Source organism: Cnephaeus nilssonii, assembly GCF_951640355.1.
Source record: "Cnephaeus nilssonii genome assembly, chromosome: 7".
Classification (NCBI taxonomy): Eukaryota; Metazoa; Chordata; class Mammalia; order Chiroptera; family Vespertilionidae; genus Cnephaeus; species Cnephaeus nilssonii.
Window position 1 is genome coordinate 98787847 of NC_137078.1, and position 17714 is coordinate 98805560.

The following is a 17714-nucleotide window of genomic DNA, read 5'->3' on the forward strand; positions in this document are numbered from 1 at the left end:
TGGCCACGCGTGGAGCACCCAGACCAGCATCCGTGACTCACCCTCCCTGCCCTGCTGATAAAGGGCTCGGGAAGATTGATTGCGTTTTCAATAGTGATCATTACACAGAGAAGAACAGCTCTGGGCCACTTCTGAGGGGAAATAAACCCTCCGAGGAAGTGCTGCATGGTCAGAAGGGCAGAGATGGGGGAAGGCCGGGGGGGGGGGGGGGGGGGGGCGGCTGCCTGGCAGGGACCACTTCCTGGAGCCACCCTGGCTCCCTTGACCCAGTGCTGAGGGGATGGCAGCTCTTGTTTCCCTCCCGTGTGTCTGTGACAGAAATAGCCCTTCCAGTCACTCACCACGGGCCTGGCTGGCGAGGCGCTCGCCGTGGGGACCGACTGTGTGCCCACCAGGAAGGCGCTGGGCCCGCAGCCCCGGTGGCTGTGTGTGGCCTGTGTGCCCACTTGCTGAGCTGAGCCCCAGGCATTTGGAAGGAGAAGTGAGAGGAGGCGGCCCTGGGGTTCCTGAAAGGGTTACTCGGCCCCGGGCTATAAAAACGCGATTGGATTGGCCAGGACTTGACTGGCCAAAGTGCAGCCAGGCCTTCTCTGTCTCCACGCAGTGCACCCGCTCTGCTGGCTGGAAGCAAGTAAGCGGCGCGTCTTCCCAGAGCGAGGATGGAGGAGGGCACGGCCAAGAGGGAAGGGGTAAGTGGGCTTCCGGGGAAGGGCGTGGAGCAGCCCCCGGGCCGGGCAGCCTTGCAGGGGGACCTCCTGGGAGCTCGGGCCGGGGGAGCCCTGTTTCGCGTGACCTGCCCTCACCGTTCACCCAGCAGCTGGGCTTTTGCGGGGACTAGAGAGAGGAGGCATTTGGGGCGTTGGGATCTGAGATCCTTTGGGAATCCTGCTGCTGGAGCAGCCTGGACAGGTACCTGCAGCCAAATTGAAGGGACTCGGGGGGGTTCATTTGTCCCAACTTCCTTCACCAAAAGAACCTGAGGTGAAGGGACCCCCAAAACCAGCCACAAACTCCTTAGACATGGCTGGTGAGGGGGTTTTCCTCTTTTGTTCTGATTTTGGCGTCAGACTTTTACAATTAACCTTTTCAGCAGGAAACATAACGAAGCCAACATGAATTTAGACGCAGAAAAGATGCTGCAAGAGGTGAATGTAATTCACACCTGCAGCGGAGAGTCCCTGCCTTTTAGATGATGAGACCCGCCCCCCCCCTTTTTTTTTTAGAGACAAAGGTTTTTCTGGACCTGCTGTTAGACCTTTAGAGCAGCGGTTCTCAACCTCCCTAATGCCGCGACCCACAGGCTGAGAACCGCTGCTGTTAGAGCCTCAGACCATCGGAAAACACAGATATTTACATCGCGATTCATTAACAGTAGCAAAATTACAGTTATGAGGTAGCAACGAAAATAATTTTATGGTTGGGGGTCACCACACCGTGAGGAACTGTATTCAAGGGTCGCGGCATTAGGAAGGTTGAGAACCACTGCTCTAGAGTCTTCTTGCTGGAGGGAAATGCATAGACAGAAAGATAATATCAATTTATGAGTGCTTTTCAGGACTTGTATTTTGTTCACCACAACAGCATGTGCTTATATTTGTGGGAGGAGAAGCCCATATCTGGGCAAATTATTGTTTATTCGGTTATGATTGTGAGACCCTGGCCAGAGGCAGGTTTGGAGCCTGCTCTGTACGGGGAGGTAGAGGTACCTGGAATTCATTCCGGCTCCATGTGGGGACTTGGGCAAGTGATGTAGCTGCTCTGCACCCCAGTTTTCTCATCTGTAAAGTGGGTATAATAACCATGCCATCTCCTAGGGCTGCTGGAACCATTAAATGGCATGGTGCATGTAAATTACCTGTCACACAATGAATTCCCCATAAATGTTCTGACTTTTTGGTCATCGCTTAGAGCAGGGCACTGCTGACATCTGGGCCGGGTGATGCTCCGCTGTGGGGGCTGCCCTGTGTGCTGGGGGGGGGGGCATCCCTGGTCTCCCTCCCCGGCTGCCAGTGGCACCCCCGTCCCAAGGAAAATCACTGCTTCCGAGACGGCTGAGCACCGGCACCTGGGTTGATTGATTTTTTATTGATTCTCACAACTAAGACAGTGTGAGCCCCTCTACTCTACCGAAAAGGGACTGGGAGGCCACGAGAACCGAGGGGTTTGGGGAGGTCACGGGAGGCCCTGGTCTGGTCTCTGGCCCCTCTTCCAAGAGAAATGCACCGCCCAGGTGTGTCCCCAGGTGAGTGCCGAACATGGAAACGCCCCCACATGGTGGTGCCTGACAATGGACAATACATCTGAAGAAATAATTAAAATGTTCACATGCAAAAGGTATCGGCCGATCACAGCTTCCTGCCGCCTCGATTCTCCGGGGGAGGGAGCCTCCAGCCCCCAGGGCAGTGCAGCTTCCCCCCCCCCCCCCCCCCGCCCGGGGCCGCCTGAGGGTGGACCTGCCCCTTTGGGCACGTGCTGAGCTTCCTGGGAGAAATCAAAGCAAAACTCTCCCATGGGTGACTCATTGTAAGAGTCTGCAAATCATTAAGCCCAGCGGAGGGGAGGCTTGGGAGCCAAGGAGCAGGGGAGGGCCCGGCGGAGGCTGCAGGGAGCGGGCCGGGCTGCCAGGGCTGGCTCCTCCGGCTCTCTGTCCCTGGTGGCTGCCTGCCCCGGCCCCCTGGCCTTTGGGTCCTCATATGTAACGAGAAAAGCATCCCTCTGATGTGCCTCAAGGACTTTCCGCCAGGAAAGAGACCTCTAGGCAAAAGAAAACAATAAAATGGATTAGAAAAAAAATGCCTAAGTGCTTTGGAAATGAGAATGCATATTTTTTGTGTAGAGTGCCCCCCTCTTCCCCCCCCCGCCCCCCCCCCCCCACACACACACACAGTAGTTCAGTGGCATTGAGCAAGCAACTTTCCCTCGGGTCCTCACTGTTAATAATTAGCGGCGATAGGTGTGGCTCTGAGCGTTTTACACACGGGGCGGGGCGGGCAGCAGTGGGTTATTGCTGACAATGAAGAACTCCGTGCCAAGCGTGCTGGGGGCAGCACGTAGGCCACGTGAGCACTTAGAGATTGTACCTACGTGCCCCGTGCCCTGCGCCGCCTTCTGGGTTAATGAGCTCTTGAGTCCTCACACCGGCAGGTTGTTTCCGTACCAACAACCGCCAGCCTCCTTTTGCCCGTCCCTGTATCTGACCCCCTTTGTTCTTTTTCTTTTTAATCCTCACCTGAGGACATTTCCTCCATTGATTTCTAGAGAGAGTGGAATGAAGGGAGGAGGGGGAGAGAGAGAGAGAGAGAGAGAGAGAGAGAGAGAGAGACAGAGAAACATTGACGTGGGGAACCTGCGATCAACGTACGTGCCCTTGACAGGGAACCTAACCCAAGACCCCGAGGGCCACAGGCTGACACTCTAACCACTGAGCTAACCGGCCAGGGATGAACTCATTTATTCTTCACATCAATCCTGTGAGGAAGGTAGTGTCATTGTCCCCATTTTAAAAAATATTTTTTTATTGATATCAGAGAGGAAGGGAGAGGGGGAGAGAGAGAGAAACATGAATGGCGAGAGAGAATCATTGATCGGCTGCCTCCTGCAAGCCCCACACTGGGTGTGCCCTTGACCGGAATCGAACCTGGGGCCCTTCCGTCCACAGGCCAATGCTCTATCCACTGAGCCAAACTGGCTAGGGCTCGTTGCCCCCATTTTAGAGGTGAAGGAACCGGGACACAGAGAAGCTCAGCAACTGGCCCAAGGCCACACAGCCAGCAGCAGGGGAGCGGGGATTCGATCCCATGCTCTTGGGCTGCAACCACTGGGCTCCGAAACCCAGTGACAAGACAAGGCACCGCCAGTCTCCCCCCAACCCCCCGCCCCCCGACGTGGACCTCACTGTCTCTTCATAAAACTTGGGGTTCCACAGTGTGGTAAAATGACGTCAAGTGCTGACAACACTCGCTTTTCCAGGGATGTTTGCATTCTGCCCGGAGATTCCGGCGAGGGGAGTCTTAGGCGGAGCGTGTCTGTGATGGTGGGGAGGGGTGTGGGTGCAGGTGCCTAAAGGAGCTGACGTGGGCAGGCTTCCTTCCCGCCTCCTCACCCACACCTGCCGGAGGGCCGGCCCTGGAGATGGGTGTTCACTGGAGTCTCAGGTCCTCAGCGTGAGGCAGAACGGGAAGCCGGTGGAGCGTGGGCATGAGGGAGGTGGTTCCAGCTTCTCCCAAATCCCAAAGGGAAGAAAAGAACCAGAAGAGAACAAAGAAATGTAAGCCCTGGCTTTCTTTTACATGCTTTTTTTATACATTACCTTTAGTGAGAATATAACATACAATTCATCGTTTAAAGCAGTGGTCGGCAAACTGCGGCTCGCGAGCCACATGCAGCTCTCTGGCCACTTGAGTGTGGCTCTTCCACAAAATACCACGTCCTGGGTGAGTCTATTTTGAAGAAGTGGCGTTAGAAGAAGTTTAAGTTTAAAAAATTTGGCTCTCAAAAGAAATTTCCATCGTTGTACTGTTGATGTTTGGCTCTGTTGACTAATGAGTTTGCCGACCACTGGTTTAAAGTATACAACTCACAGAACTGTGCAACCCCCACCACAAGCAGCTTTAGAACATTTTTTTTTATCGGCCCTAAAACACCTATACTCATTTTTAGCCACTCCATATTCCCCACCATCCCTTCCTCCTCTCGCCAGCCCTAGGCAACCACTAGTTTATCTCCTGTGTCTATGGATTTGCCTGTCCCGGACAATTCACAGAGTGAGAACCAGGCAGGAGGTCGCTCCTGTCACTGGCCTCTTCCATTTATCATGTGTTTAAGGTTCGTCCATACTGTAGCGTGTATCAGCGCGTCATCCTTTTTTATGGCCCAATAATACTCCATTGCATGGAGAGACCGCATTTTGTTTATCCGGTCATCAGCGGATGGACATCTGGGTTGTCCCCTCTTGGGGCGGTTATGAATAATGCTGCTATGAACATTCATGCTCAGATTTATATGAGCATGTTTTCATTTCTCTGGGGTCCGTGCCTAGGAGCGGAATTGCTGAGTCATTTGGTGACAGTACGTTTAATTTGGCGAGGAACTGGCCGACTTTTCCCAAGTGGCTGCGCCGTTTTGCATTCCGACCAGAAATCCCCACCTCTGTCCACACGCCTTATTCTCTGTCTTAGTGATTTTGACATCCCAGCGAGTGAGAAGGGCCCTGCCTGTCCTACCTCGCAGGTGGGGTGCATGTGGGTATGTGTGTGGGGGTGCCTCCTGCCTTGAGAAAATACAGGGTAAGGTGGCCACAGCCCTGGAACCCGCCTTGCCTCCTGGGCACCATCACCTGCCCCCCCTTTTGTCACCCTCACCCCCCACACTGGCCCCAGAGGACGGTGAGGGCTGAGGACCGGACACTGGAGCCCACCGCTCCGTGACAGACTGCTTGTCTGCGGCTCTGACCTCCCTCGCCAGAGTTTCTGGGGAGTGAAGCACTGCCCATTCATTTGGCGGACGGGGGAGGAGAAGGTGGAGTTTCACCCGCGGCTTTGCCCGGACCAGGGCTCCTGGAGGTCCGCTCCTGCTCTGAGGGGCTGGCTCCTCTGTCCTCGGGGCATCCTCTGTCCTCTATCCGTCCTGCTCCTCCCTTCTCACAGGAGGTCCTCTTTAGATCAGACCAGGCACTGCCCACAGGCCCACAGGAGCGCCCGAGGGGCCTGTGCCCACGTGGCAGGGTGAGCGTGAATGAAGGTCTTGAATGGAGGCTCCCAACAGTCGTGTCCGGCCCAGCCCAGTCGGCAGATCCTCTCTGCGGCTGGATGCTTTTCTAACTCATCCTTGCAATAACTCTGGGAGTGTTACCATCCTCATTGTTTTAAAGATGAGGAAACTGCCCTGGCTGGTGTGGCTCATTGGTTGGAGCACCATCCCGGGCATCATCCTGGGTGGCAGGTTTGATTCCTGGTTGGGGCACATGCCCCGGTAGCAGGTTCAATCCCCAACTGGGGCTCATGTGGGAGGTGGCCTGATTGATGTTTCTTACATTGATGTCTCTCTCTCTCTCTCTCTCTCTCTCTCTCTCTCTCTCTCAAATCAATAAAATAAATTTTAAAAATAATGAAGATTAAACTGAAGATGGTGGAAATTAAGCTAGAAGGTGGCAGTGGGCAAATTCAAAGTGAGATCTGCAGAGTCCAAGAGCAAAGTTCTTGCCGCTTCATTTTTCTCCCGCTCGGCACGAAGGACTGCCTTAGATGAAGGCTCGGTTTCCTCGCGTGTCAGGGCTTATGTGTGTGTCAGGGTCCCCAGCTTCTCACGCCGCCCTCTGCCTGTTTCAGCGCAAGTGCAGGGGCTCAGGGACATACTCAGTGGTCCCAAATCGTTTAAATCGCTTGCATTTTTCCTCTCTGAGTTCTAGGGCTGTTGGCAAATGCAGCCACGCAGCAGGAATGCATGGATGGGGTGTTCGAGTAGGTCCCTCTGACCAAATGCATCTCAACCAGGGGCAATCCCCCCGGGGGGGGGGGCATTTAGCAATGCCTGGAGATTAGGGTTGTCACAGATGGGGGAGGTGTGCTCCTACAATGCACACAGGACAGCCCCCCATAACGGGATTATCCAGCCCCGAGTGCTCCCGTGGGGGAAGCCTGTCCTAACCCCAGGTGAGCAGAGGGCGGGTTTCAGGACCAGGGAGCTGATGAAAGATGCACATCTTCCGGTTCCATCCCGTCTTCCTACAAGACGTGGAACCGAATCGGGGCCCCTCGGCCCCCTGACCTCACCGTGACCTCTCCTCCCGCAGAGGCTGACGCTGGTGCTTGCCCTGGCCACGCTGATCGCGGCCTTCGGGTCCTCCTTCCAGTACGGGTACAATGTGGCCGCTATCAACTCCCCTTCCCAGGTAGGTCTCTGCGGGGAGCGAGACCCGGCCCCCACGACCCAGGGAGGTGGGTTGAAGCAGCCCGGGCCCCGGGGGGGCAGGGGGAGCGCCAGGGTGGGACTGCACACACGTGGAGGGCAAGCAATGGGTCCTGGAGGAAAGGGACCCCCACGGGCACAGGGGACTGGTGGGCACAGGACTGGGGACGAGGCCCGGGCCCAGGGCGGGCTGGACCCCCGGGGGGCTGGCCGTGATCTCCCGCAGCCTTGCCATCTACGGAGGAGTCCGGAGCGGCAGGGATCACCCACTGACCTGGAAGACCGGAGTCCCTCCTCTCTGGTGTTAGAAACACCCGGGCAGTTTGCCTCCCAGAGGCATGGAGCCCTCCCCAGGGGGCCCTGCCCCTTGCTGTTCATACAACGTTGTCCTCCCCCGCTTCCTGCACCTAACGATGTCCATACCTGTGTGCCCCGCTGTCCCCTGTGGGCCCAACAGCTTACGTTGCTCTTTCTGTAAAACCGGGCCTCCTGTTCTGCTTCCTTCTGCAGCTCATGAAAGAATTTTACAACGAGACCTACTATGATCGGAAGACCTACTACTTGACCGACTTTAACTTGACGCTTCTGTGGTCTCTTTCCGTGTCCATGTTCCCCTTTGGAGGCCTCATCGGGTCCCTCATGGTCGGCTTCTTGGTGAACAAATTTGGGAGGTAAGGAGAGGTGACCTCTCAACTCCGCAGAGCGCGTACACCCTGTCGGAGCTTAAGGCCTAGCCCCACGCGGACACCCTTACCGTACGGTGAGGCGAAGCCACGGAGGTGACTTCTGTCTTCTGACGTGGTCTTCAGACCAGACATTGGCCAAACGTTGGGGTCGTAGGCGAGGTCTTGGGGTGAAGAGGAAGTGCAGGGCTCGGGCTTGGGGCGGACACGGAGCGAGCAGAGCGCTTCGGGGCCAGGCCTCCTCCCGCCGTCTCTGCTCCCTAGCCTGGCAGGCTTTTGTGGTTGCTTGTTTGGTTGTTTTTATGTTGTTTTGTACCAAAACCCAAACCTAGTTCTCTTTTCTTTTTTTCTTCTTCTTTTTTTTTTTTTTTTTTTGCCTTTGGAAGAGTCAAACCTCAGCTGACATGGCCAAGAGGTCAGTCCCAACGTAGGTCACAGCACGGGGTTCTTGAACTCTGCCCCCTGGCGACCAGGGAATATGCAGAATGTAGCCCACATTAAGTTCCTGTGAAACTCCGAAGCGGCTGGGGTCACCAGGCACTTCCTGGGACGCCCCTTTCACTGTCGGTGGAGTGGCTGCCAAGGGGGAGCCTGTATCTTTGCCCCTAATTCTGGAAGCACTGGAAATTCTGTAACTTGATTCTAAGAAAGGTCCTTAAGTCATCCCACTGCCCCATGTCAGGTGCGTGGGCCTGGGAGCCCAGCCTCGTGCTAAAGAGCATTGAAGAGCTCCTCCCCTCGACCCCTCTTCGCGGATGAGCGCAGGGAGGCTGAGCGGGACCAAGTCCCCATTCCTGGCCACAGATCTAGTAGCTCAGGAGTCAAGGCAGGGCCAGAACCCGGACTTGGGTTCTTTCTCCGGTCTTTTCAAAAAGAGTCTGCGAGTATGAACTCACGGCTGCTGCTCTGGGATCTCAGGGCCTGGGGTCTTCCTGGGAGCTTGGCATTGAACTCACAGCATTCCCTGCGGGCCCTCGGGGAACAGGGCACCCGTCAAGTCACAGTGGGACCTGCAGGACCCTCCCCCTTGAGTGAGGGACTTGTGGTTCCATCCACACAGGAGCCGACCGCGGCTGGGTCAGCTGTCTGCTTGGGAATGTGATGAATGCTATTTAACTGCGTAGGGTTTTCTTAACCATTCACAAGTGTTCCTTAAGTAACAGCAGCAACTAGCATTTTCCGTGCCAGGCTTTAGCTTGAGTGCTTTTAGCGTTATTAATTCCTCTAATCCTTAGAAAAGCTCCACCCCCGTTTCAAAGACGGGAAAACGAGGCACAGAGAGATGCTGTAGCAACCCAAGATGACACCACTGGGGGGCAATTTCGCTTCTGAGCCCGAGCAAGTCACCACCACACTGTCCTCTGTTATATCAGGCAAACAGCTTCTCAGTCCATTGTTTTACTTTTTAATCACACACACAGTAGTACATTTTTTAACATAAAAATTTCCATTGTTCAAGTGGTCAACTTTAATTTACAGTTTTTGCTTTTTATGTCTTAAGACAGCCTTTTACCTTCCTGGGGACGTAGGATAGTATTCTATAATTTAAAAAATAATTCAACAGTTTTGTTTTTCCCAGATAGACCTGGAATTTTATTTTGTATATGGTGAGTGGTGAGAGAAAGCTAATTTTTTTGCACCTAAAATCTGTATAATTTTATTACCCAGTGTCACCCTAATCCTATCTAAAAAAAGAGTAATATGCAAATTGACTGTACCTCCGCTGTACCCACAAGCCATGCCCATCAGCCAATCAGGATCGTGTATGCAAATTAACCCAACCAAGATGGCTGTAGCCACGGAGTGAGCAGGAGGCTTGGGTTTCCCTGGCAAAGAGGAAGCCAAGCTTCCCACAGCCCTGGCCTCCACTCAAGGCTACAAAGTCTCAATTATAGAAGATAAATAAATCCCAGATATCAGGGCCTCCTCTTGGGTTGCTGGGAGGTGTGGCCGGCCTGCAAACGACCACAGGCCCCTCGCCCAGGCCGCCCCATGCCCCAAGGGAACCCCCACCCTGATCCGGGACACCCTTCAAGGCAAACCAGCCGGCCCCCACCCATGCACCAGGCCTCTATCCTCCTATCTAATAAAAGAGTAATATGCAAATTGACCATCACTCCAACACACAAGATGGCTGCCCCCATGTGGACACAAGATGGCTGCCACAAGATGGCCAGCAGGGGAGAGCAGTTGGGGGAGACCCAGGCCTGCAGGGGAGAGCAGTTGGGGGGTACCAGGCCTGCAGGGGAGGGCAGTTAGGGGCAATCAGGCTGGCAGGGAAGCAGTTAGGCATCAATCAGGCTGGCAGGGGAGTGGTTAGGGGGTGATCAGGCTGGCAGGCAGAAGCGGTTAGGGGCAATCAGGAAGGCAGGCAAGTGAGCAGTTGGGAGCCAGCAGTCCTGGATTGTGAGAGGGATGTCTGACTGCCCTCGAGGGGTCCCAGATTGGAGAGGGTGCAGGCTGGGCTGAGGGACACACTCCCCCTGCACGAATTTCGTGCACTGGCCCTCTAGTAAATTCAATAAAAAGGAAAAAAAATAAAATTAAATATAGTGACTACTGATAGGAAAGAACTAAAAAAAACAAAAAACACTAATTTTTTTTCCATGTGAAAAGCCATTGTTCTTAAATTTCTTAATTGTGTTCCTTTACTCTTCTGTATTAACTTTTAAATCATTTTATCAAAATCCCTGAAAAAGATTTCATGTTTGTCGTAGAATTTTAGGAGACTTCACCTTTATTAGCTTATAGACGTTCTATTTATAGTTTGTTAATGCTGTTGTTTTTTTAAATGTTTTATTGATTTTTTACAGAGAGGAAGGGAAAGGGATAGAGAGTTAGAAACATTGATGAGAGAGAAACATCAACCAACTGCCTCCTGCACAACTCCTACTGGGGATGTGCCCACAACCAAGGTACATGCCCTTGACCGGAATTGAATATGGGACCCTTGAGTCCGCAGGCCGACCCTCTATCCACTGAGCCAAACCGGTTAGGGCTAATGCTGTTTTTTTAAATTATAATACCAAATTTTATGGACTTCTTTTGCAGCTTCAATTGATAATATTATATTTTCCCCAGTATAACGTTTTTTAAATATATTTTTTATTGATTTCAGAGAGGAAGGGAGGAGAGAAAAACTAATGATGAAAGAGAAACATTGATCGGCTGCCTCCTGCACGCCCCTACTGGGGATTGAGCCGCAACCCAGGCATGTGCCCTTGACCGGAATTGAACCCGGGGCCCTTCAGTCGCAGGCTAACACTCTACCCACTGAGCCAAACCAGCTCGGGCTTCAGTATAATCTTTAATATGGTGTTTATGTATGCCAAAGAATTCCATCGGGGACATTTGCATCTATGTTGATAAGTGAGGTTGGCTCATACTTTTCTTCTAATGTTCTTACCCAGTTGGGCTTTCAGATTATACCCAAATCATGTCAGTCTATGATTGCAAAACCTCGTACTGTATTCCTGGATACAGGATACTGCTGTCACCAGGCAGACACTTGATGAGCCTTAGACCAAACTGGTTTTCACTTTTGTTTTGTTTTTAGTGTATTGATTTTTAGAAAGAGAGAGGAAGGAGGGGAGAGAAAGAGGGAGAAGCAGAGAGAGAGAGAGAGAGAGAGAGAGAGAGAGAGAGAGAGGCAGGGAGGAACACTGATTTGTTGTTCCACTTATTGATGCATTCACTGGTTGCTTCTTGCATGTGCCTTGACTGGAGTTGGGGCCCACAGCCTTGGTGTATCAGGACGATGCTCTCACCAACTGAGCTGCCTGGCCAGGGCCCAGCCTGGCTGACGCGCTGTCCTCTGCAGGAAAGGGACCTTGCTGCTGAACAACTTCTTCTCCATCGTGCCCGCCGTCTTGATGGGATCCAGCGAAGCTGCCCGCTCGTTTGAGATGATCATTGTCGCCAGGCTGCTGGTGGGCATATGTGCGGGTAAGCCAGGCGGCACTGCACTGCCGAGCCGTGACTGACAGCCGTCATGCGGAGGGAGGACGGGCGCCAACCTGGGGTCTCTGAGGCCAGACTCACGCTGTCCCTCTGTGCTGTGTGAGCCAGGCTCGAACCCCTCCGCCCGGCGCTTACTTCCGGCTCCAGTGCGGACAGTGGGCGGGTCTCCCCTGTGATGTTTCCTGCGAAGCAAGCTGTTCTTTGAAAGACTGAGGCACAGACTCAGCTTCCAGAGGGTCCTTCCTCCCCAATCCTTTATCCCGGTGTGTTCTCAGCAGCAGGTCAGGACCAGCGAGTGGGTGATGACATCTGTTTAGAAGGCAATGTTTCTGTGTGTGTGTGTGTGTGTGTGTGTGTGTGTGTGTGTTAATCCTCACCCAAGGATATTTTTCCATTGATTTTTAGAGAGAGTGGAAGGGAGGGGGAGAGATGGAGCAAAACATCAGTGTGTGAGAGACACATTGATTGGTTGCCTCCCACACGTGCCCCGACCAGAGGATAGAGCCTGCAACCCAGGTGTGTGCCCTTGACCAGAATCGAACCCGGGACCCTTCAGTCTGAGGGTCGACGCTCTACCCACTGAGCCACACCGGCTCGGGAAGTGAGCAACGTTTTGTTTTATAACTAGAGTCCACTGAGTCACTGTCTTTTGAAACTTTGGTTCCAGTTATCTATCTGTGTACGCCTGGGAGACCCGGGTTGCCATGTAAAATGTATTTCTGTAGCTTTTGCTGTGGGTTGTGGCCAAAACAGCTTGAGGAACAACCGAGTGCCTGGGTCCCTCTAACGGAAGGAGTTAATGGTAGCAACCTCTCCACTTGGATGAAGCATTGAGAGTTTGCAAAGGGCTGATCGTGGCTTCTGTCTCCCTCCCTCCCTCAACGCCCACCTGCTGGGCCGGGGAAGGGCCTGCCTTCGGCCTCCCCCCTTGGGAACCTGGAGCTGCTCTGTGAACCCCGCAGAGCTGGGCCGCCCAGGCTGTCCTGCTGGCGGCTCTGGGGAGCTCCCTACAGTGGCTTCCAACTGAAGAGGGGTGGGGAGAGCCTGCGGGGGGCCTCCCTCGAGCCCATGCTCTCCCGTAGGCAGTGTTGGCCAGGCCGCTCAAGGTGAGTGAGGGGTAGAGTTAGGAGGCACCTCACTTACCTGCTCCATCCGCCCTGGCATTGCCAAGTAACTGTTTCTCCTTCCAAACACGGGGACAGGGACAGACCATTTGGCCGATGTCCGCGAACCCCGTACCTGAAGTTAACTGAGCACGGGGGAGACTTGAGGCTTTTCTTCTCCGAGACCAAGCCAGTTAGGGGGGAGGCCTGAAGCCAGGCCGGCTCGTGCCCGCAGGTAACACCAGTCAAGAAAGTGAGGCACCAGCCCCTGAGCCTCTTTGGTCAGACTACATTCTCCTTCCTCAGAGTTCAGAGGACCAAGAATTAAAAGGGGCGTTTGCTTGCTTGGGCAGTTTTCTGAAAGTTTCAGCCCAATTATGTGGCTGCCGAGTAAGAACAAGCGTGCTGGGGGCCGCGGCCTGGCCCCGCCACCCCAGGCCTTCCTGATCGTGTGTCGTCTCACCCTCCTCCAGGTCTGTCTTCCAACGTCGTCCCCATGTACCTGGGGGAGCTGGCCCCCAAGAACCTGAGGGGGGCCCTGGGGGTGGTGCCCCAGCTCTTCATCACCGTGGGCATCCTCACGGCCCAGATCCTGGGCCTTCGCAGTGTCCTCGCAAACCAGAAAGGTGAGCGCGGCCGCCTCCGGGCCTCAGCCCTCCCTCCGCTCGGCGGACGGACATTCTGCGAGCTGGGCTTTTCTCTCTGCTCGGCTGGCTGTCCCTCCGGCCCCCACGCTGCCCTGGCCCCACGAGGTGCTGGTGACAGACGGGCTGACATGTTCTAGTCCCTCTTAGGACCGGGTGAGGTGGCTTTGAGGGGGCACGAAGCCGCCTGACTTGCTCCTGGCCTGATGGTGGCGTCCCTACCAGGGCCAAGACAGAGTTAGTGTTCCATTTCGGGACTTCCTGCAGCGGGGCCCACCGGGTAGGTCAGTGGTCGGCAAACTTATTAGTCAACAGAGCCAAATATCAACAGGACGACGATTGACATTTCCTTTGAGAGCCAAATTTTTTCAACCTAAACTACTTCTAACGCCACTTCTTCAAAATAGACTCGCCCAGGCCATGGTATTTTGTGGAAGAGCCACACTCAGGGGCCAAAGAGCCGCATGTGGCTCGCGAGCTGCGGTTTGCCGACCACGGGGGTAGGCGACGGCGCCCAGCGTGGCGCTGGTGAGACGGGCGCCCGAGTCTGGCTTCCTTGCCGGTGCAGCGTGGAATCCATGTCGTGAACTCACCACGATGTGTGTCTCCGTTCCACCACACGGGCTGGCGTGGCTCCCGGGTTTTATTCCACCGTCGGCGATGCTCGGACCATTCTAGTTGGCGTGCCCGGGGTGGCCCGGGCCTACCCCTGGGCAGGACAGTGGGGTCAGAGCTGAAGGGCCCAGCACCCCCAGCTCCTGCCGGCCTGTCCTCCAAGGACGCCACGTGTCTACTCGACCGTGGAGACTTCCCAGTTGCCCACATTCTCGCCAGCACTTGGCGGTGTCGGGTCTTCACTTTGTCCACCTGGCAGGTGGGCACTGGCGGGTCGTCACCGCCCCTCTTGTCCGCATCCGCAGGGTGTTGGTTCCGCGCCCTCCTGGGTGCTGGGGACACGGGATGAGAAAGCCGCTCCCAGGAGAACGCATCCGGCTGATGGGGCAGAGTGGCCAGCTGGGTGCTGTGGGGCTGGGGGCGAGAGGCAGGGTCCTTGGCTGGGGCCTCTGAGAGTGGCGCCCATCCCCCTTGCAGGCTGGCCCATCCTCCTCGGGGTGACTGGGGTCCCCGCGGCTCTGCAGCTCCTGCTGCTGCCCTTCTTCCCGGAGAGCCCCCGCTACCTGCTGGTCCAGAAGAAAAACCAGGCAGCGGCCAGGAAAGGTGATGCTCTCCTGGGGGCGGCGGGGGGCGAGGGGGTCAGGGCCGCAGTGTCCTTGCTCCGGGGAAGCTGTGGGCCCCCCTCAGACGCCGCCCCCCTGGTCCCCTCCCTCAGCCCTGAGGAGGGTGCGCGGCTGGGACTACGTGGAGGACGAGATGGAGGAGATCCAGCTGGAGGCCGAGGCCGAGAAGGCCGCGGGCTTCATCTCCGTGGTGAAGCTGTTCAGGATCAGGTCCTTGCGCTGGCAGCTCATCTCCATCATCGTCCTCATGGGCGGCCAGCAGCTGTCGGGAGTGAACGCGGTAGGGGGCGGCCTGGGGTAGGGGGCGGCCTGGGGTGGGGGCGGCCTGGGGTAGGGGGCGGCCTGGGGTGGGGGCGGCCTGGGGTGGGGGCGGCCTGGGGTGGGGGCGGCCTGGGATGGGGGCGGCCTGGGGTAGGGGGCGGCCTGGGATGGGGGCGGCCTGGGATGGGGGCGGCCTGGGGTGGGGGCTGCCTGGGATGGGGGCGGCCTGGGGTGGGGGCTGCCTGGGATGGGGGCGGCCTGGGGGGGGGGCTGCCTGGGATGGGGGCGGCCTGGGGTGGGGGCTGCCTGGGATGGGGGCGGCCTGGGGGGGGGGCTGCCTGGGATGGGGGCGGCCTGGGGTAGGGGGCGGCCTGGGGTGGGGGCGGCCTGGGGTAGGGGGCGGCCTGGGGTGGAGGTGGCCTGGGATGGGGGCGGCCTGGGGTAGGGGGCGGCCTGGGGTGGGGGCGGCCTGGGGTAGGGGGCGGCCTGGGGTGGGGGCGGCCTGGGGTGGGGGCGGCCTGGGGTGGGGGTGGCCTGGAGCGGGGGGTGGAGGGGAAGGGGAGGGTAGGCTGGGCCAGGGCTCTCAGCAGGCGGTGGCCTGGCCAGCCCACCAGCCTCGCATTTCCTTCCAGATCTACTACTACGCCGACGAGATCTACGAGAAAGCGGGGGTGTCAAAAGATAACGTCCAGTATGCGACGGCGGGCACGGGGGCTGTCAACATGGCGATAACCATTTTAGCCGTGAGTGCCCCTGGGAGCTGAGTGCCCTCGGCCGCCCAGGATGGAGGGCGCCTCGAGAGTGGGGGTCCTGCGGGCTTGGAGCCCTCGGTCCCTTGCGGTGTCGCCTCTGGGCTCTGCTCAGGTGACAGCCTGTCTCTTACGGGAGGTGGCCTGTGGCTCTTCAAAGACGGAGAGGACCCCGCCCTCAGCCCCAAAGCTCCCTGTGCGAGTGGCGCTTCCTGGAGCCCCTGCCCGTGCAAGGGCCCCCACATGAAGGAGCAAGGGGACCCCAGGACTGCGCAGTGCTGGGCCCGCTGGCCATTCAGGGGCACCCCCCTGGGGGCACAGAAGGGGTGTGCGCAATGGGCGGGCGAGGAGCTTCCTGCCAAGGCCGCTCCGGGCCGGGGTGTGGCGGGGGACGGCTCGCGGCTCCTGAGCCCCCACTTTCCCCGGCCCCTGCCCTCCAGGTGTTCGTGGTGGAGCTTTTGGGGAGGAGAATCCTGCTGCTCCTGGGCTTCTCCATCTGCTTCTGCGCCTGCTGCGTGCTCACGGTCGCCCTGGTTCTGCAGGTGAGGGGGTGCGGCCCCCACGCCCCGGCCCCGGCAGCCCACTGCCCACTTCCTGCCCATTTTCCAGTGGCAAGAGGTGGCACTTCCTGTTGAAGGAGGAGCCCGGTGCCGGCCCTCTGGGAGCCGAGATTCCCGGCGCTCCCTGTCCCAGGCTGTCCCTGCGCTGCCCGGTGTGACCCCACTCTGTTTCCCCCACAGACCACCGTCTCCTGGATGCCTTACCTCAGCATCGTCTGTGTCCTCACCTACGTCATAGGACATGCCCTCGGGCCCAGTAGGTACCCAGAGCTGGTTCTGCCTCCACTGCCCTCCCCCGCACCTTGAGCTCCCTGGAGGGGCCCTGGGAGGGGCTCTGGGGGCCCTGGGGGGGGGCTCTGGGGGCCCCTGTTCCTGCTGCGGGGGGTTGGGCAGAGCCTACTGAGAGCGGAAACAGTAAGGCGGTCGTGGAGGCTGAAACACGCTGCCCCGTGGGATTGGGGGTGAGAGGCTTACAGATGGTCAGGCCTTTAGGGACTTCACAGGGTGTTGTGCTGAATTCTGGCTTCTGGCCTCCTCACCCTGCTGCTGCCCCTGGGGTCCTGCAGACTCGCCACGCCCGCCCTGCACCACACCCCGAGGCCCCTGGCACCCAGCGGGGGCCCCAGGACCCTTGGTGGGCTCGGCTCGCTCTGCCTTCAGCGAGGGCCGCTCTCCCTCCTCCCCCCACAGGCCCCATCCCCGCGCTGATCATCACCGAGATCTTCCTGCAGTCCTCCCGGTCCTCGGCCTTCATGGTGGGGGGCAGCGTGCACTGGCTGTGCAACTTCGCCGTGGGCTTGCTCTTCCCCTTCATCCAGGTGAGCGTGACCCCGGCCCGCACCCACGGGACCCTCTCGCGGCGAAGGGGACGCCTTTCCCAGGAAGTGAGCCGGGCTGCCCTTCCCACAGGGGGGCCTCGGGCCCTACAGCTTCGTCATCTTCGCTGGGGTGTGCTTCCTCACCGCCACCTTCGTGTTCCTGGTGGTCCCCGAGACCAAGTCCAAGACGTTCATGGAGATCAACCTGGCCTTCGCCAAGATGAACAACGTGTCCGAGGTGTACCCAGAACAAGAGGAGCTCAGGGAGTTCCCGGAGGAACGGAAGAAACTTCCGGAGGAGATGGAGCTCCCGGAGGAGATGGAGCTTCCGGGGGAACGGAAGGAGCTTCCGGACAAGCTCCGGTCGGTGTCGGAGGAGCTGCAGGCCGTGTCGGAGGGCCTGAGGGAGCTGCCGGAGAAGCTGAAGTCCGTGTCGGAGGAGCTGAAGGCGGTGTCCGAGGCGCTCCAGGCCGTGGCGGAGGAGCTGCCGGAGGAGCCCAAGCAGCTGCCGCCCTCCACCGTGAGGCTGTAACTCGGGGGGAGGAGCCCGCTGCGGGGTCCGCGGGGAGCTCCCTGCTGGGGTTTTGTCTGAGTCATAGTTGTCCATAAATATCCAGAACGAGGACAGTCCAGTGTGGGGTGCCCAGAGGGCCGCTGTGCAGCTATTAAAGCCGGACTGACCCATCCCCAGGCCCAGGGCACAGTGAGCAGCCGTCCTCCCGCCATGGCTGGGCCAGCCGTAGTGTGGCTGCTGTAACACCAGCTTTTAGGACACAACGCATTCGGGTGGTG

General features: G+C 57.6%; 1 protein-coding gene across 1 annotated transcript; it reads left to right on the forward strand.

Annotated features, from left to right (window-relative positions):
* Nucleotides 1-117: 117 nt before the first annotated feature.
* On the forward strand, nucleotides 118-17454 carry SLC2A5 (solute carrier family 2 member 5; the record flags this gene model as incomplete). Its single annotated transcript, XM_079777888.1, has 13 exons — nucleotides 118-168; nucleotides 605-689; nucleotides 6791-6889; nucleotides 7417-7577; nucleotides 11410-11534; nucleotides 13126-13278; nucleotides 14389-14514; nucleotides 14627-14814; nucleotides 15428-15538; nucleotides 15985-16086; nucleotides 16285-16360; nucleotides 16795-16922; nucleotides 17014-17454. Exons 2-13 carry the CDS (start codon nucleotides 660-662, stop codon nucleotides 17452-17454), a joined length of 1740 nt encoding a protein of 579 aa, XP_079634014.1. The 5' UTR covers nucleotides 118-168; nucleotides 605-659.
* Between the last annotated feature and the right edge of the window lie 260 nt (nucleotides 17455-17714).